Source organism: Vombatus ursinus, unplaced genomic scaffold (genome assembly GCF_900497805.2).
Source record: "Vombatus ursinus unplaced genomic scaffold, bare-nosed wombat genome assembly UNPS02000577.1, whole genome shotgun sequence".
Lineage (NCBI taxonomy): Eukaryota > Metazoa > Chordata > Mammalia > Diprotodontia > Vombatidae > Vombatus > Vombatus ursinus.
Window position 1 is genome coordinate 27,931,671 of NW_020940355.1, and position 24,971 is coordinate 27,956,641.

Sequence of the window (24,971 nt, forward strand, 5' to 3'; positions counted from 1 at the left end):
TGCCTTGCCCTAATCACAAGTAATATCCTGCAGCCTGTTGACTCCCACTGTGTATCTTTCCATTGCTGTTTTGGGTTACTTGTCATTTAATTCCTTTTGAGAGCATTTTGTTCCATAATTCATAGCCCACAGCAGCATTGTGAAAATATTGGTGTTAGAGATGGGCTTTTGCAACATTATGCATTTTGTAATCATGGAAAGCAATGTGGGGTTTCCCAAAAGTGATACAGCTTGATCACTACTTGCTGTTCAGTTATGGGACCAATTCACCTGCCTGCCCTAGATAATTCGTATTAACTGATTGATACCTTTCCCATTACATGCCATAGAAATATGGCATTTTAAGATTCACAGAACGCTCCCCCACCCACCCACCCACCCCCAATAACAATATTTGGCAGATAATGCAAATATCACCATTTTCATATTAGAAAACTGAGACTCGGAGACGATCATTGTCTTGCCCATGTAGTTGCCCTTGTTGTGAACTAAGGATTTGTGGCTCCCCAATTAAATGCTTTCTTAGTGTGACCAGTATGCAAGTTAATCTGCTTTGTGTTTTTCTTTCATTGTGGACGATTAATTCAGTTTCTTTTCCTCTGTTATGGATTGAATGAAATAGATTTTTAGCATGTTTCAGTACAGTGTCATCTGGGAGTCCTTGTTAATAGGAAGCCATCTTTTGTGGATTTTATGTTGGTCATATTCCACAACAGAGGCAATTAATTTAGGTAAAAGTGCTTCTTGTATTTAGGTGCTTTAGGAAGTGCCATGGGTGCCTTTTAGGTTAGGAGATTATTCTTAAATTCATTTTTGAAAGTGGAGGGCTGTTTGTGGACTTAGATATATTGTCCAGACCATGAAATGCAATTGGCTGGCCCATCCATTGAGTAGTCTCCTGGATGGATAGTGTCTTGGACTTACAGTCAGGAAGACCCAGGTTTGAATCCCATGTTAGACACATACTAACTGTGTGACCCTGAACAACTCACTCATCTCTCTGGGTTTCATTTTCCTTTTCTGTAAAATGAAGGAGTTGGACTGGATGGCCTAGAAGTTTCCTTTCTGCTCTAGTCTACAATCCTGTAATGATTCCATGGTCTTAGGACAGAGATATGCAGATGGACCTGGGGCGATGCCCAGAGTTTAGGAGGCAGAAGAGCAGTCTAGATTGCATTTGGAAATTTGTGAACTGCTTTTTAACAGGCCCAAACTGTTCCTAGGCCTGAGGAATCTGCCTTCTTCCTTCCTTTTTTTACTCCCTCCTTCCTCTCCTCTTTCCTTCCCTTCTTTCCCTCCTCCCTGCCTTCCTCACTGCCTTCTTTTGTAATTTTTATACTACTCGTTTCCTGATATATCCCACACCCTCCCCAAAGAATTTCTTCCGCACAACATAGGGGATTTAGTTAAACAAAACCTTCTGTCACAGCAGCTGCAGAAGTCATGTCTTCTGCAACATTCTGCACCTGTAGAGTCTCACCTGTCCCTTGTCTCCTTTGTTCTTAGAGGGACCTATCTTCTCAAGACAGGTGTACTCTGCATATGGTTAAAAATAGAGGACACAGAGTCAGAATCAAAGAAATGCATAGGGAGAGCAAGGACTGGATACAGGAGAGTTCTAGTTATTGTATACACTCAAGAAAAGAAGCAAAGGATATGAAAAAGGAAATAAATGTGTGATTGGAAAAGGAGTTGGGCCAGTCTTGTGTGGTAAGAGTAGAGGATGACCAGTGTAGTCCATGTGCTTTACTAACACATGAGAAGATTGAGGCAGGCCCCCTTCATGTGGCCATGTCCTTAGTGGACAAGAATCATAGAGGATGAGAAGGTGTCGATGGGTTGTGAATTGCATGGCTTGAGGGAGTATTTGTATCGATGAGATCACACACGGGTCCTGCAAAGCATCTGTGAACTACTTTCTGACCCTGTTGCTATGGATAACTTGAAAATTGATAATACTTTCTTTTGGTTATTTGAGGTAAAAAGTCTTACTCTCACTGATGTTGGCAAGTTCTATATTTAAATGCTTTGTTGACTGTGTAAGAGCTTCCTTTTTTCTAGCCAATGGTGGGGGACTTTAGAGCTCGAAGGGTCCTTACCTAGAGATCATCTAGCTCCTTTCTCTCATTTTACAGATGAGGAAACTGAGGTCCAGAGAGTGACTTGCCCCTTAATGTAGTTGCTGTTTGGGACTAGAGTAGGGACTAGAGCTCAGGTCCTCTCAGGTCACAGATGTAGCAACAGAAAGCATTTTATTTAGCATTTACTAGTGCCATGCATTGTGCTAAGACTGAGAATACAAATAAAAGGAATTTACATTCTAATGGGGAAGACCTGTTGGAGGGGAGAGGGCTGGTGACTGACGAGACTGGCCAAGCTGCTAGGAAGGAGGTGGAAAAGTCCAGAGTGAGGAATAGAACTGGTCATCAGCCAGAGCTGGAAAGGACCCCCGAGGCCCTCCGGTCCCCCTCCCCCACTTTTTTTATAGATAAGGATACTAAGGCCTCGGGAAACTTTGTTTCCAATTCTTTGCTGTCACAAAAAAAAATGCTACTATAAATATTTTGGTGTATATTAACAGCCTCCCTGGGCTCATTTAGTTTTATTATAGCAGTAGGTGTTCAGTGCTCATCTGGAGCTTCCTTAACAGAAGCATATTCTTCTTGTTTGCCATCTACAAGGATGTTTAAGCCCATGTCCAGAGAAATAATACTTGTTTAATTTTTGCTTTTATTTTTATAATATTTTGTGGATGTGATGAATAACCTCATCTGATTAGCTTCTGTTATTGTGCAGATTTAACCTAATATTAATAGCTCATATTAGTATCTTGAGTGGAAGAGGTTGGTGGGGAGAGAATGCTAGATGTCTTTCAGAGGGGGTGTGGTTATTTAAGTGAAAAAAGCCTCTCAATCAGAGAAAGACAAATACATACTTCCCAGACAGATTTTTTTTTTATCTTCCCTGCAAGAAAGAAGAAGGAAGTGATTTATTTTTGTACTTCCTTCAGTGAGCTAAAGGCAAAGGCAGGGGACCTTTTTAGATGAATAGTAGCACTAGAAAGGTTTTGATTAACTTTGAAACAGTGGGTTTAGGTCTCCTATAAAGAGATAAAGAATCTCAAATGGATACCAAGGTAAAATTCAAGTAATTATAAAAGTTGTGTTTTAAGTTTTTATCCTCGAGGCCATTAGGTAAAATCAGAGTTAAAAAAAATTTTTAGGAAGTAGAGTAAAGGAGCCAGGCCTGGCACCTACCTGTAGTCCTTGCTAGGGGGAAGCTGATGAATTGCTTGAGTTTAGAAGTTCTGAGCTGCAGTGTGCTAAGCCACCCTAAGTCCATACTAAGCCTCAAACCAGTATGGTGAATCCCTGAGGGTGTGGAGGGAGGTACCAGGCTGCCCAAGGAGGGGGGGAACTGTCCAGGTCAGAAAAAGAGCAAATCAAAGCTTCTTTGCCAATTAGCCGTGGGATTTTGGTCCATGAGTAGCGGATGCACTTCCAACCTGGATGAAATAGGAGGCTCTGCCTCTCATCTCCTAATTCTACCCACTCACCTCAAAAGAAGTAAAGGATTGATAAGAAAAGATACATGCTTGTATCTTAGAGCACTGACTTTAAAGTTAGAGGGCATGGATTTGAATTTCAACCTAAGTGAGAATTTTTAATGTAGGTGCATCAGAGATGGTCATTTGGAGTTTTTGTGTAAGACCTGTGCACTGAGAAGGTCATAGAGTTGGAATGTGAGAGGTAAAGAGGTGAAAGGGACTTTAGAAAATCATCTAATCTATCTAGGTTTCAAATGGATCTGAAGTCAGAAAGACCTGAGTTCGAATACAGTTTCAAACCCTTACTGTTTATATGAGCCTGGACAAGTCGCTTAACCTCTGGCTTAGTTTCTTCAACTATAAAATGGGGACAACAATATCACCTTCTCTCCTTCCTTCCCAGGGTTGTGATCAAGTGGGATAACATTTGTAAAGGGCTTAGCACAGTGCCTGGCACATAGTAGACACTTAAATGTTTATTGATTGATTCATCATATAGCTAGTGAGTTGGGGAACCAGAACTTGAGCCAATTCTTCTTTCCCTAAATCTCGGTCTTCCTCTGTCATAACACACTGCTTTAAATCATGTAAATCATCACACAAAATTTGATAAGGACTTTTTCACAAGCCCTGAGATCTTGAAGTATTTACACTCTTAAGGTTCCTAGTTTAAGTTTAAACTCAGTGAATGGTATTTCTTTTGACAATACTGAATCCCTAGGCCCTGCCCTTCCTCCCTCTCCCCTTACAAAATGTTCTTAACATAGGTAGTTTCTGTTATTGTATCTTACTTGTATGACAATTATCATTGCCACCAGTAGTCTGGTTTTATTACAGAAACAGAAATGTTGACAGATTTATATGTGCCTATTTGTGTTTAAAAATATTTACTCATTTTGGAGGGGGTGAAATTTGAAATACAAAATTATGTCAAAGACTAGGAAGAAGAATGAAGAAATGATAGATCTGTTGTTAGCATCTGTGTGTTCTGCTTTTATTGCAAGAGATTGGCTGTGCCCATGTCTTGTAACTCAGTTAATGGATAAAGAACGCAGCAGAACCCATACTTTGTTGGGTTACTTAATTCAAGGATTCAAAATTTAGTCTGCGTTCATGCCTGCTCACTGAGGCAGATCAAAACCCCCTCCTCGTGTTACCACAGTCAACAACAGTGATTATCTGATGGCCGTCCCCTGTGTGGTGGGCCTTTACCGACTGAGCCAGGCTTGTATTCAGCTGATGGCATCCTGTTCTTTACTAGGGCAGAGCTGAAGCCCTTACAGCTTGGGAAGATTCTCTGAAGTCTAGACCAGGGGTGGGGAACCTGGGGCCTCCAGGCAACATGTGGCCTTCTAGGTCCCTTCTAGGTCCTGAAGTGTGGCCCTTTGACTGAATCCAAACAGTTTCCATTTCAAAAATCCAGCTTAAAAAAATCCAAACTTCACAAATCCCCTTAATAAAAGGATTTGTTCTGTAAAACTTGGACTCAGTGAAAAGGCAGAACCCAGGGACCTAGAAGGCCACATATGGCCTCAAGTTACACAAGGCCGCAGGTTCCCCACCCCTGGTCTAGACCTTGCACATCATTTCCAGAATCTTTAAGGACCCTTCTCTTCTACGTGAGGATGAGACTTTGGGGTAGCACTTTAGTAAAGATATATTTTAGTTAGGAATTTAAAAATTCAACCAGAGATTCTGTTTTTTAAAAAGTTGTTTTGAAATTATTCTTAGCATGCATGCCTTTTATTAGTAAAAAATATTTTTACAAATTAAGAAGTTGGGAACTTTTACTATGGGAGTCAATATTTTGAGACTATTCCCCTCCCCTACGCCCTTTTTGTTTGTTTGTTTGTTTTTTAATAATAAAAGATATAAACAGCTCCTTTTCTTCAGTCTGAATTATAGGATATATAGAAAATCAGCTTTGGAATTAGAAAGACCTGAGTTCAAGTCCTGCCTCAGACAGAGTGGCTCTGTGGCCCTGGACAAGCCATTTAACCCCTCACCACACCACACAATTAACTATTAGATTCTAAATTTAAGAGAAGGTTCTGGTCTGTGTTGAGAGGGACAGTTACACATTTACTAAAACTTTTAAAAAATTAATAATATAAATATGTATGAAGTTATATTTTACTGATTGCCTTTTTAATATGGAGTGACTGACTGTAAGATTATTTTTATTGTGGGGCGGCATAGTGAGTACTCTGGCAAAGGAAATGGCAAACCACTCCAGTATCTTTGCCAAGAAAACCCTAAATGGGGTCACAAAGAGTTGAACACAACGGAAACAACTGAACAACAAAAATAGTGAGTGCTGAGGGAATGAGAAGCAGCCCTTTTGTCATAGCCTTAAGTAGATGCTTCTGTGTGCCTTTCCACATAGGAACTTAGGAAAAAAGTTAAAAGTCGTATTCAGTCCATTCTCTGGTTTGTAATTCAGTGGCTCATTCTAAGTCTATTGCAAATTTAAAGTCAACAAACATAGCTCTTGATGAGTTAAATGTTAATTTTTCAGTTTGAGAATTATCAAGGCTCCCTTTGTTTTCCTTCTGTCTTCTTCTTTTCTGGCCACTTACTGCTTCTTTCCATTAGAAGTCAGGCAGGGGTTGAGAGTGGAGATCAGTATTGCCACTAGTGGAGCCGAAATCATGTTTTAAGGTAATCTGTAGATTTTAATGACCATCTTTTCTAGGAGTAGAGAGCTAACTGTACATAATTAGATTCTACATGTTTAAAAAAATTTATTGATGCCTTTTTTTGGAGGCATCATAATCATTTCCTGACAATTCTCCCACATACATGGAACCTCTCCATGTAACAAATTAACAGACTCCCTACAATAGTATCTGGCCACATGTGCGCACACACACACAAAAATACAAATGTGTTTCCCTCCTAGAAGCCATATTGGTGATTGCATTTAATCTTGAGTTCAACTTCCTTTTTTAGTGGTGTTTTCATTTGCATTTATCATAGTTGTTCTGCACCATTTCATAAAGCCTTCCAAAATTTCTCTTCATTCTTCATACTCATCATTTCTTTCAGCATAGTCGTTTTCTGTTGCATTGGTGTACCACTATTGGTTCAGTCTTCACCCAGTTAGAAGATACCTACTACGTTTCCAGCTTTCTCGTGCCTTTTTCTATTAGCTTGTGTTCTTACAATGCAATATCTAATTCTGATCCTTAGAGCAAAGATTTTCTTTTGTCTCATGTTCGGTATCTATCATTCTTTTAAAAATTATCTTTCAGAAACTGTGGTAGCACATTTTGGGTGAGGAATCGACCCCCAATCTTTGAAAAATGCCAGTTGAGTGGCACTCAGTGTCTGATGTGAGTATTCTCTTCAGCTGTTTGTTGGTCGAGACTGAGACATGGAAGGAGAAAGAGTAATTGCTATTGAAGTTGTGGCTGGCCTCTTGCCATTGTTGCACATTCAACTAGTATGACATTTGTTACAAACTGTAAAATCAACAAGCCAGATGATGGAAGATTAAAAAATCAGCGTGACTGAAAACCTTGGCTGTGTTAAGGAAAGAAACTAGGTTAGAATTGTAGTATCTGCAAAAATATTTCAGTGATAGAAGCAATAGCAACTGCAGTTCAAATTCTTTAGTCTGGCATTCCAGGCCCTCCACAGTCTGACGCCCTCCTGCCTCTCCATGCTTATTTCATACTTTTCTCTTCCTTGTAATTTATGTTCTGCTTAAGTTGGATATTCACCGTCTCTTTACTTGCGTACCTCCCCACTTTTCCTCACACCTGGAATGTTCTCTTCTACCCTTGCACGTTCCATTCCCACTTGTTTACATCCTTCTCATCTTTGAAAGCACAGCTCAGATGCCACCGCTCCCATGAAACTTTTTCATCTTCTGTGATGATCCGGTTGGACCTCACATAGCACTTAATCGTGTGTGACTTTGTATCATAGTTATTGTTTCCTGTGTCACATCACACTGCTAGACTCTAAGCTCCATCAGGGCCAGAACATGTTCTGTCACATCTTTTGATCTCCTCCAGTGCCTAGAAAAGTGCTGAGCACATGGAAGATCGTAATAAGTGTTGAGTTTTAATTCACATAAATAGGGTCATAGCTGGAAGAAATCTTCATGGTCATCTAACCAACCTCCTGCTTTTACAGTTGAGGAAGCTAATTCTTACACAGCAGAGTATCTCTGTATCTGTACAGAGATACAATGTTTCATACATTTCAGTCCCACTCACTGTTTTAGGTTTTGAGGGTTTTTTGCTTAACTGTTTTTCTTTGGGTATATTATATCTTCAGGAGATGATGGTTTCTCCTAGTCAAGGGTGAGATCTTGATTTTGGGTTTTTAGTGTTGTTTCACATTATGTATCAATAGGTACTTTTGAGAATTTGTTTTGAGTAAAGCTCTGGGGCAGTAACCAAGTACCTGTTTTAATAGAGGTCTGTCTCATGAATAGAAAATGGCATAGTTAAAGCTATGGTTGTTAATTTTATTTTTTTACTTAGTTACTTTACAAATGTGCAGTCAGCAACACATCAGGACAGTGATGAGCTGTGATGTCAAGTTTATCGTCATCATTGTTCAGTTACCTTTCTCTTTTTTGACAGAGCATGTGTACGATATTTGTTAAAGGCCAAAAAAATTTCTTTTAATTTTTTATCTTTTTGGACTAGACCTATGATTTCAAACTCCCTATGAGGAAATACACTGAGCCTCTGCCAGTGCCGGTCTACCCCTGCTCAGCAACTGACAGTCGTAAGAGAGTTGGTGATTTTGCCAGGAAGAAGCAGCTAGTGTGTGTTATAGGTGGGACTTAAACTAAGGTTTTTCTAACTCTGAGGCCACTCTGATTAGACTGCATCCCAGGCAGTTGACTAGAATAAAAACAGTAGAAAAATTATGTTTTTTTTTTTTTTTTTAAAAAGTTCCATGAATGGCAAAGTCTTATAATAGTGCTGGAGTTGGAGTCAGAAAAGCCTAGGTCATATCTACTAGTTGTTTGGCAAAGGGCAATGCACTTAACCCCTTCCCCTCCTCTGGAATTTAGTAAATAAGTAAGAGGTTGCTATACATTGGTGGAGAGAGGTTCCCCACTGAGTTCTCCATACTAAAGAAGTCACAGGTCTTTTCTGATTAATTTTTTTGTGCCTGATGATGAAAAGCTTTATTTTTTTAAATAATGATATATTTTGTTTTTAATGTTATTTTCATTTCCCAATATGTTTCTTTCCCCTCCCTAGCCTGTCCCTTCATAAAAAAGAATAAAAAAGAGGGGAAGAAAGTCATTCACCACGACTAACACATTACCCAAGTCTGCCATTTAGAAGTTTCCACACTCACAGTGCCCCACCTCCGCGGAGAAGGGAAGGAAGTACATTTTTAACTCTTCTTCACAGCATCTGTTTTCAATTGTTTGTGTTCTTTTCATTTATGTTGTTCTAGTCATTGTGTATATGTTGTCCTGGCTTTGCTTCCTTCGCTTTTTATCAGTTCATAAAAGTCTAACCATGCTTCTCTGTATTCTTTCATGTTCATTGTTTCTTGCGGCACGGTAATACTTCATCATATACCACAGTTTGGATGGGCATGTACTTTGTTTATAGTTCTTTGCCTCTTTTAAAAAAAAAATGTCTCTATCAATATTTGGGTGCCTATGACACCCAATGCTTTATTTCTATGTGACTTCCTTGGGCTTTATTCAGATATTTACTTTGAATGGAAGAAAGAAGCAAAGGAAAGTCTGAATTCCAGATATAAAATGTAGTCATGGAGTAGGTTTTCTCGCTGATTAAGCAGCTGATCTAAAACAGTGGACTTCTCTGCTTTTGAGTTTCTCCATGAATTATCATATTCACTTGCACCTGTTTATACACTTAGAAGTTGAGATGAAAAATGTGATTATTTTAGAGTGATGACATTTTTCCACTTTTGGCAGGATTCCAAAGCTTTCAGAAGGAGATTTAGAAAAATACTTTGACCTGCTAGAGTTGGAGGTCTTAATTAGGGGTTTATGAACTTAGGTGTTAAATATTTTGATAACTTTATTTCAATATAATTGACTTCGTTTTTGATTCCATGTATTATATGTTATGCATTTAAAAATGTTTTGAGAAAGGGTCCCTTAGCTTGGCTTCATCAGTCTGCCAAAGGCATCTAGGACACAAAAGCTTAAGAATCCTTATGCTAGGGGAAAGGTGATAACTCATTTGAAAATGTTCCTATTGCCCAAATGGAGTGTTGGTGTTGTTTTCAATAGTATCTCAGAATTTCTAGAACTAGAAAGAACCTTGGAGAGCATCCAGTTGCCTTTCTTCTTCAGGGGAGATCAGGAGCAGTTGCATGGCTTGCTTGGATTCCTATAGCTAAACAGTGTCTCAAAATTAGAATCCTGGTCTCCTGACTCTCCGTGCAGCATTCTTTTTACTGCCTCTCAGAGGTAAAACTCCATTATATAGGACCTAACTCTGTGCCATCGATTTTGTTAACATGTTACAGATCTGGAAGGGGACTGGACTGATGGTCAGGAAACCTGTATCCTTGAACTTTAGGGTCCTGGCCTATCAAATTAGAAGACTGGACAAGATGAGGTCTAAAGTCTCTTCCAGATCTAATGTTTTGCAGCACGGAGGGTTATGTACTCGGACACATAAGCCCTGCATTTTCTCTGCGTTATGGAGGAGATTCTATTGCATGTCAAAAGTGGAAGCTTCCATTTAGGAGGACTTATACAGATCAGATCCAGGAAACCCAACTTTGAGAGTAAATATTCAGAACCCCCCCAATGCATCCTTTACACATGCCATTGTGCTTATACCATGAAACCCACAACCCAAGTGAGTGGAAAGAAAAGAAAAATGCAACCTAACAACACACCCTGAGCCCAGCGAGTGTTATGAAAACTTTGTTAGGAAACAAGATTTCCAAGGTGATGTGAAATGAAAATATGTACTATGAGCATGATGATAATTACTCAATAATTCTATTGCAGGCCCCCTGTGTACATAGAGGACAAAGCTGTCAATACTCTAGCTTATCTCTGTGATGGGGATGCCAGGACTGGACTGAATGGACTGCAGTTGGCGGTCCAGGCCAAGCTAGGCTCAAGGAAACCATTTTGTAAGAAGACCGTACAAAATTATTCTGGTGAAGGAGTTTTAATCACAGAAAATGATGTGAAGGAAGGCCTACAGCGATCCCACATTTTGTATGACCGAGCAGGTGAGTTGTTGAGACAGGATTTGTGAAAGTGCTGAAACTGAAATTCACAGTGACTCACAAGTAGCAAAACTTCTAGGTTCCTGACTTTCCATTATGTCTACATTTTGCAAGATTTTCCCTACATGATTTCAACATTTAGGAAGAGTAGAATAGTTCCCCAAAGTCAATAAAATCTGGTTTTTAACACTTCAACCCAGCTGCTCTGAACAAAGATACTAAGGACACAAAGCTGAGGCAATCCTATTGCGATTTAGAAGGTATCTCTGTGGTAGAAATTTGAAGTTTAAAATTTACTCTCTAGAATGATTAGATTTTTAATTTCAATTACAGATCACTGTAGTTATCATGTAGTTAAGTGTTTTTAAGGGCATATTTGCTGTAAAGCATTGCCCAATGACGTTTTTGGGTGGTAGGTAGAATGGGAAGGAACAAAGGTGTCCTGGACCTTTGATTAATTTCATTAGTGTAGTGAATTTCTGGTATGGAAATTCCCTTCACCTAAGTCATTCGTCACTTGCAGTTTAATTTCTGTAGCAGCCTTAAAGATTTGCCGGGGACACTGGAAGATTCGTTGACTTGCCTGTGGTCACACAGCTGGCCAGTGTGTCTCGTAGGTGGGAGCTGAACTTCTTGCCTCCACAGCCAGACTTTAGCCACCAAACACACAGCCTGTTGATCTCTTGATACTGAGTAGTTAGGAGTAGTGCTCATGGTCAGTGGTGCTGAGCATGAGAAGGAACTTCTTTGCTTTTATCCTTTATATTGGTGATGAATAAAAATCTTTATTGTTTGTATCTTCTTTGTAAATACTAGGACCTAAAGCTTCTCCCACCTCCCATTCATTTTGGTTGGGTCCTGATGCTTTTATTTTTGGAAAAGCTTTTTAAGGAAATGAATTTTGCAGTTTGCACTTGTCAGGAGGTTTACATATAAGTGCATTTACAAATAGCAAATCTGATACCAGCTCTTAATGAAATTCGTGACTTGGCAACATCACACGTCACAAATAGGGCACATTTCTGTCTTTTTATAAAGAGAGGTAGGTGGGTGATAGAGACCAGCTTAGACTGGCCTTCTGGTGCCTAATGTCTGTAGGATCCTACTTAAGTAATAGTGCCATGAACACAGATCAGATTTTCTACACTTCTATTAGCTCTGCCAGAATAGGAAGCTGAAATCAGTGTTCTGACATATCATGTGTTCTGTATATCCCTGTTCTCTACAAGGTATTACCGTGTTGTTTGGAGGGAGTGCTGGGTAGTGGTTAGAGCTAGGAACCGGAAGTGAGTTTGATTCCTGGTATTGTGTCTTGATTCATCATTTGACCTTGATTTTGTGACGTTGAGTATTTCGGCCTATGTTTGCCCTTCCTGATGGCAGGCACCGTGGAGGGGCTTAACTGGAGTTAAGAGCACATTAAGAGCATTTAGATAAAAAGTACTGGTAAGGATTCAAGATTACTGATACTGATACGGACTAGGGCAGGTCAGGGGCAGCTGTCCTAAACCACAGAGGAGCCCTGAATGCCAGCTATTCAGCCAACTTGACTGATCAAAACACCATATGCCCCCTCCCCCAAAAAAGCTGTCAAAAAATCTCAGATTGAACAATGCTATTTTCATTTTACCCACATTGAAAAACTTGGAGAGTTAAAGAAAAATTTCAAAAGCAACAAAATCTCCACTCTGATAGATACCACTATGCCTCCAGAGTTCTCTTCTGCTCACCTCACCTCCTAATCTTAAGATCATGAAAGCCCTTCTTTGTTCCTGGCTATGCTGGCTAACCACACCTCACCTGAGTGGAGTTGTTCCCCTCACTATTTGTCAGGATATTCAAGCATCCTATCCTTATTGCCTTCAGATTTGCCCTCCCGGGGTACCACTTCCTGAGAAGAAAAACAACTCCCTAACTATATCAGGAAGCTCTGATCCTCGGATTTCCATCCACCCACATGACCCACAATAGACTGGGGAACCATACAGCATGGGAACCATTTTCTACCTATTTCTATATTAGATCAGGCAGGTGGGGGAATAGCATCAAAACTGACTGGTGCTAAAGGCTCAACATGCTGAAGGTTGGAGAGCCCTAAATTCTGCACAAGCCTTCACACAAAATATACCTAAGTCCTTCTATTATATTCTTTAAATTATTTTTAAAAATTATTTATTTTTAACATTCTTTTTTCTTTTTTTGAGTTCCAAACTTCCTTTCTACCCCTCCCCGACTCTGAGAAAACAATCAGTATGATAGCAGTTATACATGTGAAATCGTGTGAAACATTTCTGTATTAGCCATATTGCAAAAAGAAAAGTCCTATCTAATATTCTCCAGTTGCCTCCTTTTACACTGTATTCTCCCATAAATTTCGTGTTCACATAGCAAGCACTATACAGGGCCCTAGAGAGCCACAGACAAGGGCATGGGTGTGACTGAGCTCAGTACATTATGAAGGACAAGCCAAGAAGCTGCTAGGATTAATGGGACACTGACCATTTGACAGCCTTTCTTCTGGGGTGGTGCCTATTAAAGTATAGAACTGCACTTTTGAGATACCCTTTATTTTTGTAGACTGTGCACACCAGGCCAGAGGTCTTAATTGGTTCTTTTCAGATGTTATTTTTTCTTTGTTTAAGCCAACCTACTTACTGTTGAGATTCAGTAGATGAGAAGTTCAACTAGCTCAGATCCTGTAAGTCAGAGCCCAAGGTGTCTCCTTCTCTTGAGTGTTACTAGAAAGGTAGTGAGTAAGGTGCCCTGTGTTGCTTACAGAACTTCAGTGGATTGAAGGGATCAGACCTGAATGTGTGTCAACTTCTGGTTGAAATTTCAAGGTAGGAAATGATAGCATAGAGGTCAATGGCATACTTGTCTTCTAGCTTAAAGAGAAATTTTAGAAGAGTAAACCCCCAGCCTTGTTCTCTAATCTTGTTCTGGTACTTACTCATGGCATGGAAGGGTTTCAGGGGACCACAAACTCAATGAGTCAGCAGTGTAGTGTATAGCAGCCAGAAAAACTTAATGTGCTTTGGGGCCAGTTTAGGAGGGACATAGCTTAGAGTAATAGCGAGGTGATTAAGTATCTTCTTACCAGGGAGTTCAGCTGCTGGGATTTATTACTGGGGCGGGCTCATCATGCTTTGGAAAAGAGGAGAACACAGTGCACTGCCCTCTGCCCTTCCCACTCCTCCTCTGTATTGTTCTGGAGACCGCAGTTTTTAAGAAGGACGTGATAAGCTAGAGAGTGCCCAGAGGAAAGGCAACCAGGATGTGGAGGGCATTGAGCTCATGACAATACAAAGTGTGGATGAAAGAACTGGGCAGCTAGCCCAGAGAAGAGAAGACTTGGAGCACATCATAGCTGCCTGCATGTGGAGGAAGGATTAGATTGGTTCTGTGTGGACAGTAGTCTCTTCTACACCACCCTGTCTCCTTGACCTTTACAAGGTCTTTACCAGGAGATTTTGGTAAGGCTGTATTTTTGGAACAAAGAGCCCAGAGCATGAGGTGCCAGGTTGATAGACTGGAGACGGTGTGACAGAGCCATCTGAATTTAGCCTAGGACGTTGACTGTCCCCCCAACTCTCCTTGGTGTTCAGACCTAAGCCGTGTCATTGGGAAAGTCCAGTTCCACCTGGGATAAGTGATCATTTTGGATCGTTCACAGTAACCTGATAGCTGAGGAGAAAATGATTAGCCCTGCTCTGAGATCAGAGGAGATTGAGTTCTCTCTCTAGTCAGCCTGACTGCCCTTTTCCTTTTGACAGCCTACTCTCTTATTGAAGGCCCTCTTACTTAACCAAAAAAGACTAAGTATCTCCTTACCAAGGAGTTCAGCTGCTGGGATTTGTTCCTGGGGCTCATATGCTATGGGGAGGAGAACACAGGCACATTGTTTGTGCTGGCCTCATGATGGGAGCATGCCAGGTGCCTCCCTTGGAGGGATCCACTCTTAACACTCTTAAAAATAGCTGGCTGCATTCCCCTGCGGGTAGTGTTGTAGAATGCCCTTCTGCATGAACAGTCAGGATCACACAATATACAACAAGAGAATTCCACGACCATTTTGCTAAAACTTGCTTAGCTAGCTCTCAGTTCCTGTTGGTCTGTGGCTTATTTGTCTTTTCCTGGAATATATTTTACAAATGTTTATAGATCTTAGAAAAAGTGGTCATAGGACTGTGGAAGCATAAAGCACCAAGGCCTCAGTTTGTGCTATAAAAGACACTACTGTATTATTTCTTAATGTTTTTATAAGATAACTGCGGCCTTAGTTCTCTGTGCTTCCACAGAATCGGATAATTTATGTTAAGATAATGTATGTAAGCTTTAAAGATCTATTGTTGTTATTTTCTTAATTCTTTCTGCTGATATTCATAGATTTAGGACTGAAACATCTGTTAGTACAACTCTTTTATTTTAGAAATAAAGAAATGAAGGGCCAGAGAAATTAAATTATTTGTCCAAAGTCACACCATTTGTAAAAGGGAGAGGCTAGATTTGAACTCGGCTCCTCTGACTCCGAACAACATTATTTTCCCACGATACCATGCTTTGAGGTAACATCGGAAGGTTAGTAAGGTGTCCATATAATGCCCACAGTAACTGTACTCTTCTGTGAGATGACAGCTGTCTTGGAGCCCCCAGCATCATGGTGTTGGGTATAGGTGTCTGTTAGCCCCCCACATTTTAAAGGAAACTTGGAAGGGGGTACTTAAGAATTCATGGGCAGCACTGATCTGGAAATGGGAATGGAAATCGGATTATGATCATGATCACCAACTCTACATCCAAGACAGCCACAGCACTTGTAGTTTAGGGGTTAGCATTTCCTTTAGCCGTAACTAGTATTAGAGCTAAAGCATTGGGATCAACCTCCCTCTGCCCCTTGCCTCCAGATAGAGATAGTAGATGTCGACAGATCTGCAGTTACCCTTTCAAGGATACCTTTCCAAAAGAATGTTTTCTCCTACCTTTGTACAGGTGCTTGAGATGTCCTCAGAAATTCCCATGGCATCTACCCTCCCTGAGTAGGAATAGGAGGTAGGAGTGAGAAGAGCTGGAATTACCAAAGAAGTATACCCTCCAAGAGGGCACGTGACCTTAAGCACATCCCAAGATGCCACATCAGTGGTATTTGCACCATCTTGCCCATTTAACCAGGGTACAGTCTGAGTCTGCACCCTCCCTTAGAGAACAGCTGTCAACTTTATTTTCCTTAGGTTTCCTCATTAGCTTGCTATTGCTGAAAGCATGATAATCAGCCAGTTGATATTTATTTATGGATTTGTTTATCCTCTTCTGAGCCTTATGGTTTACTTTCTCCCTTCCTTATCTTTCATGGGTTTTTTCATCTGATATCCAGGAGAAGAGCATTATAACTGTATCTCTGCACTTCATAAATCCATGCGCGGCTCAGATCAGAATGCTTCACTCTACTGGCTTGCCCGAATGCTTGAAGGTGGTGAGGACCCGCTCTATGTAGCCAGGAGATTGGTGAGATTTGCCAGTGAAGACATAGGTGAGCATGATGGGATGGCCCCACGGCCCTCCAGAAGCATGCCTTGATATCTTCAACCCTCAAGCAGTTTTTAGCAGAAAACTGTTTGGATCGTTGTACTGTCTGGAGGGAGGAGAGAACTGGGGAGATTTTAAAATGATGCATAAACATTCATTTTGTGGTGAAGTACTTTTACTTTGTATTTGTTGTTTGTTATTCCAGTAACATCTGTAGCTCTTTAGCATATAGGAGCCCAGTAAATACCTATGGATTTGTATTCAGGAATACAAATCCCTGGGGGCAGGGAGTGTGTCACCTGTAAACCTGTAGGTATATAATAAATGTTTGTTTGAATTAAGTTGCTATTAGGCAACTCCTCGAATAGGAATACAAAATCCTAAATATTGGCTAGGTCAGACTTAGAAAAACTGTCTCAGCTGTGTCCTTAGCAGACTGTTGCTCATGGGTTTTTTCTCAAATTCATCCATCCTTGTGATTCTATATATGCCATTGGTTACCAATTTACTACATATATTGTATTATCTTAATTTCTGGGGGTTAGTCTGTAAACACTTGGCTATGGGGGTTTAGAACACAGATAGTAAAAAGTGGATTCCACATAACAAGCATACGCTGAATGGAAGAAATATGTAGGAAGAGAGCACAAAGGGAGATGGATAAATGGCACATAAGTTAATTTTGAGGATGTTTGTTTCCATAAAGTACTCTTACTTTGTATTCTGCCTTCAACAGAAAAAAAGGCAAAGACATTTATTGTGTTATATCCTAGGTGCCTAGAGTATAAACAGACTTGTTCTTTTCTGATAATAATAATACTTGCTTACACAATGAACTGTTGTTGTTTTACTAACTTTCTCTTTTTTGGTTTGGGTGTATTACAGGCCTGGCAGATCCTTCTGCATTGACCCAAGCAGTGGCTGCTTACCAGGGCTGTCATTTTATAGGGATGCCAGAATGTGAGGTATGGTAATCAGTTTAGTTTTTTGTTTGTGTTTGTTTGTTTGTTTGTTTGTTTTTTTGCTAGGCAGTGGGGTTGAGTGACTTGCCCAGGGTCACACAGCTAGTAAGTGTTATGTGTCTGAGGTTGGATTTGAACTCAGGTCCTCCTGACTCCAGGGCAGGTGCTGTATCCACTGCGCCACCTAGCTGCCCCCAGTTTAGTTTTATGAAAGTTAATTCGTTTGTTTTGTGGTCTTTTCTTTCCTGGTTATGAATATGAATTCTCTGTTTTCCTCTTTGCTCTTTGTAGTCTTAATAAGCTACTTGGATTTTAATTTTCCATTAACTAATTTATTTTTTTAAAGGGGGGATAATTATATCACTTTAAGATGGAGGGAATTTTATGATAATGTAATTAATGGATTTTGAAAAACAGATATACTAGTATTCTGTTCAGTCAGTTAGTTCAGGGCCCCATTTGGTGTTTTCTTGGCAGAGATACTGGAGTGGTTTGCCATTTCCTTCTCCAGCTCATTTTACAGATGAGGGAACTGAGGCAAACAGGGTTAAGTGACTTGTCTATGGTCATACAGCTAGTTAAGTGTCTGAGGCCGGATCTGAACTTGGGTCTTCCTGATTCCAGATCCTGTACTACTGCGCCACCTAGCTGCTGTATTCTAAAGCAACCTAAATCCAAATCATGACACTCTCTTTTGTGTTGTGCTTCTGCATAGGTCCTTCTAGCACAGTGTGTGGTTTATTTTGCCAGAGCCCCAAAGTCTATTGAAGTGTACAATGCCTACAACAATGTCAAAGCCTGCTTGAGAAACCACCAGGGTCCTCTTCCGCCTGTCCCGATGCACCTGAGGAATGCACCCACCAGGCTCATGAAGGACTTGGGCTATGGCAAAGGCTACAAATACAATCCTTCCTACAAGGATCCCGTGGAACAGGAATATCTGCCTGAAGAATTAAGAGGAATAGACTTCTTTAAGCAAAAACGATGCTGAACTTTAAGATGTGCTGCAAGTAAAAGATGCAGTGTTTTTCTAGGGAAGGAGAGAAGGGAGAGCCCCTGGATTTTTTTTTTTTAATTTTTTTTTTTTTTAAGTTTATTGCCTGTTCGGGAGGGTGGGAGGGTAGGGGTTGGTTAAATTATCAACAGTTTGTGCCAGGATTTTAACTCCTTCAAATGAGAGGCAGAATTACTTCCGTGACCAAATGCCTGACCTTGAAGTGCTGTTCATTTGTACTCTGCTAAGCAATGCTAAGGAAAATAACTGGCAGCAATGTGCAATGAATGAGTGTGTCAGTAAGGAGTTAGCTTTTTTGTCAGAGTATTTAAGTTGCAAATTCATTTTGTAATTCAGTTCAGTAGTATTATAGTTGTTTTCCTTTTTAAAAAGTGTATATTCTGGGTAATTTTAACTGTTAAGAAAAAAATAATTACAATTTAATACCACATAGTGTTTTAAGTATTTTTTTTATATGGAAAGGTCTTACGAACCAATAAAGCTATTTCAAAGTATTCTTGAATCTTTATTTTCCCTTTTTCATTGACCCATAAATGATACAACTAGAGAGGGGGCTTTTATTGCAGTATTTTGTTTACTGGTTAAAAGCTGTAACAAAGGCTAAGGCCAAGTAAAGTACAACAGATTGAAGAGGCCAACAGGCAGTGTTTTTCCAAAAAGCTCACTTCTATGGATCTTAATTTTAGGGTTCATTGGTGTTTTGACTAAACACCTTGTTTTAGGGGAATGATAGGCTTCCAAATATGAAAAACAACAATATAACGCAACCTTGATGGGGAAACAGACTACAAAACCAATTCATTTAACACATCTTCAACTTGTCCCTCCTTCTGTCCCCTGATGGAAGGAGCTTGGAGATCCAAGAACTAAATACCAAGTGCCCTGTTGTAGAGATGGTGAGCAGAGCATCACAATTGATGGCACAGTGGTAGGAGAGCATTTGTGATGGTAAGAGTCACTCACCCTCAGAGGAGGCGTTTGGAATTATGGATGAATCCTGCATATTGTGTTCTATGGAGCCCTTCTGTGTTCTGCATGTGGGGGGAAAAGAAGAAGAAAAAGTTTCCATGAGAAAACCATGACATTAGTGATGTTTTCCCCTCCAGAGTATTAAAATTAAGACATCATAAATGCAGCATTAATTAAGTGCTCACTATGTTCTTTGCACCGTACCAAGCTCTGGGGATATAAATACCATCAAACAAGACAGTGTGTATGCAGGGAGTTTACATTCTAATAAGGGAAGACAAAAGTCCTAGGTTGGAGGAAAGGGAATGACATGGTATGGGAATGGTTCGGAAATAGCATGGAGGCCTAGCTTTGAACAAGATAAGATGAAAGCTCACCTTTTCCCTGGGGTATTCAATCCAAGGTTTCCTTTGAGGGTAAGATGAGGATGAAAGCCATGGGAGGCAGCATGCTTTGGCAACAGGTGTATCCAAATGTTATTTATATGAAACTATGAAAATATTTAAAATCTTTTGGTTCAGAATTTCCTATCTGCCTCTTTATTCTTGTGGATTCCATCAATGTATGTCAAGCCCGAAAGAGTTACACGGACAAATTATTTGGAATATTTTGGCTAGTGGAAAATAGGACACCAAAGAGTCATTTGCCTGCCACTGGTTAGCTTAGCCAGTTGGGATACATCTGGTGGCTGCTCTTGTTGAATTAATATAATTATTATAGTAACAGGAAAAGAGTGAAAGAAGTTATAGTGAAGGACTATCATCAGTTAGTGCAAGGGAGACCTCATTCCTCAGTTTTAAGTATAGTATATGAAAACATTTTTTGAGTGGGTCCCAGTTCTCAACATGCAACTTTGAAACTTTGATGGAATTTAAATATTTCTGTTCACTGAAAGGTACTAATAACTGATGAAGGTGAGAGAGCTTAGTTGAAACCAAGAAATGATTTATAGAATTTTGTATTGGTCCTCAGAGATCATTTAGGGCAATCACTGGGTTTAAAAGATGGTGATTAGGCCCAGAGAAAATCTTCAAGTCAGAGGAACCTTAGAAATTGAGTCCAACTCATTCTGAAGTTAGAAATTCCCTCTATAACATTCTGACAAATGGTGTGGTCTCAAGGCTTTTCACAGTTATGGCCACCTTATTATAGCATAGCTTCATTGAGAACAGGTTGTATACCAAGCCAGCCTGCTTTTGGGGAGATTTTGTACAGGCTTATAAAACCTGTAGATCAAGGAAATGATGTTATGTAGATGTGGACCTACAGTTTAGCAAAACCCCGGACAAGCATATCCTATTGTTCTTGTGGAAAAGGTAGAGACACATGCCACTAATGGTTCTTACACTTATATTCCAAAAAGCAATTTTATAAGTATGAGAAAGGAGGGGGGTCCCTGAATACTCTTACTTCTCTTGAAGTAGAGTAGGCTTACATTAGCTCTTATGCCTACCATGTCACCTATTGATCAAGCTTGTAGTTCTATAGGTCAGTCTCATTTTTTTTCCCATGAACTTTCTAGCCCCATTTTCCAACCCATTTCTATTCTGTATTCATGCAGGTCTTCCTAAACCCAAGTAGAGGATGTTACAATTATACCTATACTTCTACGAATGTATTGCCTGGGCTTCTCCTTCCTTTGCTCTCTACTGTTTCTGGTTAGTGGATTTTGACACAGATCAATATTTTATTAATAGACAATCTGAACAGAAGGTTATAGCCTCTTATGGGCATGATTACAACTTTGTACCATCCCTGGAATAGGACTCCTCTGGCATGGCCACCACTCTGGTGCAGACCCTCCATCACCACATACCTGGACTATTGCAATAGCTTGCAGTTGGATCTGACTGCCTCAGTCTCCTCACTCTAATCCATCCTCCATTCAGCCATCAAAGTGATTTTCCCAAGGTAAAGGTCTGACCGTGTTCCCTCCCGGTTCCACCTCCCCCCCACTAACTCCAGTGGCTTCCTGTTACCTCTAGGACCAAATACAAAATCCTCTGACATTCAGAGCTTTTCATAACCTAGCAGGGGTGGGGAACCCATGGCCTCGAGGCCACAAAGTGGTGCTCTTTGAATCTAAACTTCACAGAACAAATCTCCTTAATAAAAGGTTTTGTTCTGTAAAACTTGGGCTCCATCAAAAAGCCGCCCCCAAGGACCTAGAAGGTCACGTGTGGCCTCAAGACCGCAGGTTCCCCACCCCGAATGTCTTTCCAGGCTTCTTACACCTTTCTCCCCAACACATACTCTTCAGTATAGGGACACTGGCCTCCTGGCTGTTTCATCAGCAAAGTAATTCATAATAATACTAGTAGCAGATCACAGTTCTTAGGGATGTTCTGCTTCACATCTTAAAAGGTTGCCTCCTAATTAACAGCACACTTTCTAATTTTAAAAGTCAGATATCTGACCATGGATGGCTCTGCTGTCCAGCTCTCCACTTCTCAATTGGGGGCCGGGGAGAGAGCTACCTTTAGCTATTTGAGTATTGTGACCCTGGTTTGCATTCCTCCCTCTTTACCTTGGAGCTGCCTTACTTTCTGGATCTTTCTTTCCAGCCTGCATAATGCTCCTTTATATGCTGGAGAGCAGATAACACCAACTTGCCCCAGGTCTCAGAGGTTGGATTCAAACCCAGGTCTCCCAACTCCATGTGCATTTCTCTTCCACTGTATCAAGTTTCTCTGAGTTCAGTAACTTACTGTTGCTATCTATCTACAAGGAACATTCTCTTCTTGATTTTTAGTTCTGATAGCTTCATATGCGAATAAACTGTTATGTATGGTACACATGCTTGGTAACTACCAGAGATGGTTGACTCTTGTGTAGCATGCTTAGATATCTGATCTGGAATCTGGCCTGCAATATTGCCAAGAGAAACTTCCACTTCCACATGGCAGAAACAGGAGGCATGCTGTGCTTGCATTGTCTAATGGGAGAGACAGGTAGAATCCAAGTCCCCTCTGGCTGGGTCCTCTCTCAACTTTCTTATTTCCAAGAGGATGATATTGAGTTTAAATTGCATCTATGTACCACACATAAAATATTTGCATTCTGGATATAAGGAGTTCAGATAAAAGACATTTTCCCCAATTGTTTAGGGGAGGGCAGGGAAAGAAATAGGCATTTATTGAGCTTTTACTGTGTGTCAGGCATTATGCTAAGGGCTTTGCAAATATTATCTTATGTGGTTCTCACAACAACCCTAGGAGGTAAGTGCTATAAATTAAGCACTTAACATATAAATTAAGCGATTTACCCAGGGTCATACAGCTAAGTAAATAAGGGTTACAATTAACTTCTTCTCACAAGCTTAGCTCCTTCCCATCAAAAATGGTTACAAAAAAAGATCATCACAAATAACTTGTAAACCTCACTATCAAGGGAAGTATTAAACAGAAGTTGGGGAAGTTACATGGTTAGAAGAGATGAGTGCACCAGAGTAAATGAGTTCTTCAGTGGGAGTGAGAGAAGAACTCAACTCAAGCAAGGAAGGAGAATGATCTTACCAAAGATAAGTCTATTCTCAGCAGTCCCTAGCATCACAGGTAGTGGCAATCAAGGGATGTGTTGAGGGGTGGCTCAAGCGGAGACCTCCAGTCTGTCATTCTTATTCACAAGTTCACTTGCCTCTATCAGCTATCTTTTTACAGCTTTCTTAGCAGTTTCTGAATTGTAAAGCCCCTTACCCTCACCCCCCAAGCAGGCATTTGGAGATTCCAGATAGGTAAGAGTTTCTTGCTACAGAAGTTGGGTCTGTCTTAGAAGTTTTGTTTTTTTTGTTTTTGTTGTTGTTGTTGTTGTGTTTAAATAAACAGGAGTGGGGATAGAAAAGCTGTGTGGCATTAGGTAAAGAGCATGGATTTGGCATCCAAAGACCTGGGTTTGAGTTTAACTCTGTCACTTAATGTGGGGCAGTTAGGTGGCACAGAGGATAGAGTGCCAGGCCTGGAGTCAGGAATACTCATCTTCCCAAGTTCAAATCTGGCCTTAGACATTTACTAGCTGTGTGATCTTGGGCAAGTCACTTAACCCTGTTTGCCCCAGTTCCTTGTTTGTAAAATGAGCTAGAGAAGGAAATGCCAAACCACTCCAGTCTCTTTGCCAAGAAAATCCCAAATGGGGTTGGTTGTGACTGAAAAACAATTGAATAGCAATTGCTGCTTAATAACCATGTTCCCTTAGACAAGTTGCTTCACTTGAGCCTTTGTTTTTTCACCTGTAACATCAGAGTAATAGTGTATTTTGCTTTGCCTACCTCACAAGATTTTAGTGAGCATCTAATAAGATAATCTGAGACAGAATTTTGTAAAGTGCTTTTTGTGCAAATATAAGGCAGTTGAGAAGCTTACAGGTTGGAGTTGTAGCTTTCTACTGCTGAAAATATAGTTAAAATAATTTACCCGTAAGTCATTTCTGCATCTGAATAGAACTGCTGCTGACCCTTACCCGTGCAAGGCTGTTCTGGTAAAATGCCATCCAACTCCAGCAGAAACTCGACACCTTCAATGTGGCACGTACTGCAATAAATTTGTGTGGAGGTTGGCCAAAATTTAGGAAATGGCCAAGAAAGTAAGCCAACATTCCTCTGGGAATAAATCAGATCCCTTGCCTGTTTACAATGGAATTCAGCAAGTAGGGATTGCCCTTCCAAATGGAAACTTGACCAATAGATATTATATTGCTGATCATTTATAGGTTCAGGAAAAGGCAATGGCTAGAGTTATCAAAAACTTTGTTCTTGAGTATTGAAGTTCTTATTTGTAGTTTTATTCTTCACTTAGAATTCACATTTCTGAATTTAAAGGAGCAAAGTAGGAAATAAAGAGCATTATCTGGGTCATTCAAATGGAAATGGATTGTAGCGAGGAGCTGAAAAATGAGAATGATTGCTATTCTCTTTCTTTTAGATTACAGTATCAAATTTGAGTAGTATTTAATTAGCTACCAGTGAGAAACGTTTGAGTTTTTTGTAACATGAAATGGCCAGAACCTGTTCTTTGACAGGAACACCATTAATGATGGTTGTAGTCATTGCCCATAGTTTATAATAATCACATACATTTATTGATAACTTTAAAGTTTTCAAAATGTTTTATATCCATTATCTCATTCAATCCTCACAAAAGCTTCTGAGGCACAAGACATGAAAGTAAAAGCTTGGTGCAGTGAAATCCAGCTTCAGTCAGCTCTCAAGATGTGTGAGGGGAGTATGTGTATTGCTGGGGGGGGGGGGGAAGGAGAAGAAGAGGCAAGTTACAACCTCTAAGAGCCTTAGTCTCTAATATTCAACACTTTTCCATCTCCTGTTGTTGTGGTAGGAAAACACTTTATAAACTTTTAAGTGCTCTATGTGAGTTTTTATTATAATTATCCCCAGTTTTAAAGATAAGGAAATTAAGGTTTAAACTGAGTGACCAAAGTAGTAAAAGGCAGAGCTAGGACTTATGATATCTCTGGGATGTGGAAAAATTAAGACACTAATACATTGTTGGTGGAGCTGTGAACTGATCCAACAATTTTGGAGAACAATCTGGAATTATGCCCAAAGAGTTATAAAACTGTCTACCCTTTGATCCAGCAATACCACTATTAGGTCTATTTCCCAAGGTGATTAGGGGAAAAGGAAAAGAACCTATATGTTCTAAAATATTTACAGCAGTTCTCTTTGTGCTGGCAAAGAATTAGAAATTTCAGGGATGCCTGTGAATTGGGAAATGGCTAAACAAGTTGTGATACATGA

General features: G+C 40.1%; 1 protein-coding gene across 2 annotated transcripts in view; it reads left to right on the forward strand.

Annotated features, from left to right (window-relative positions):
• Positions 1–18,341, forward strand: part of WRNIP1 (Werner helicase interacting protein 1) — a 30,962-nt gene extending 12,621 nt beyond the window's left edge. Inside the window, exons 4-8 of one of the 2 annotated variants that reach the window (XM_027843969.1) lie at positions 6,802–6,882; positions 10,527–10,756; positions 16,125–16,280; positions 17,162–17,241; positions 17,954–18,341. In XM_027843969.1, coding sequence (XP_027699770.1) covers positions 6,802–6,882; positions 10,527–10,756; positions 16,125–16,280; positions 17,162–17,241; positions 17,954–18,229 — 823 coding nt within the window. In that variant the 3' untranslated portion in view covers positions 18,230–18,341. The remainder of the gene's footprint in view (positions 1–6,801; positions 6,883–10,526; positions 10,757–16,124; positions 16,281–17,161; positions 17,242–17,953) is intronic. The other variant, XM_027844046.1, reaches the window with a different exon arrangement.
• The last annotated feature ends 6,630 nt before the right edge of the window (positions 18,342–24,971 follow it).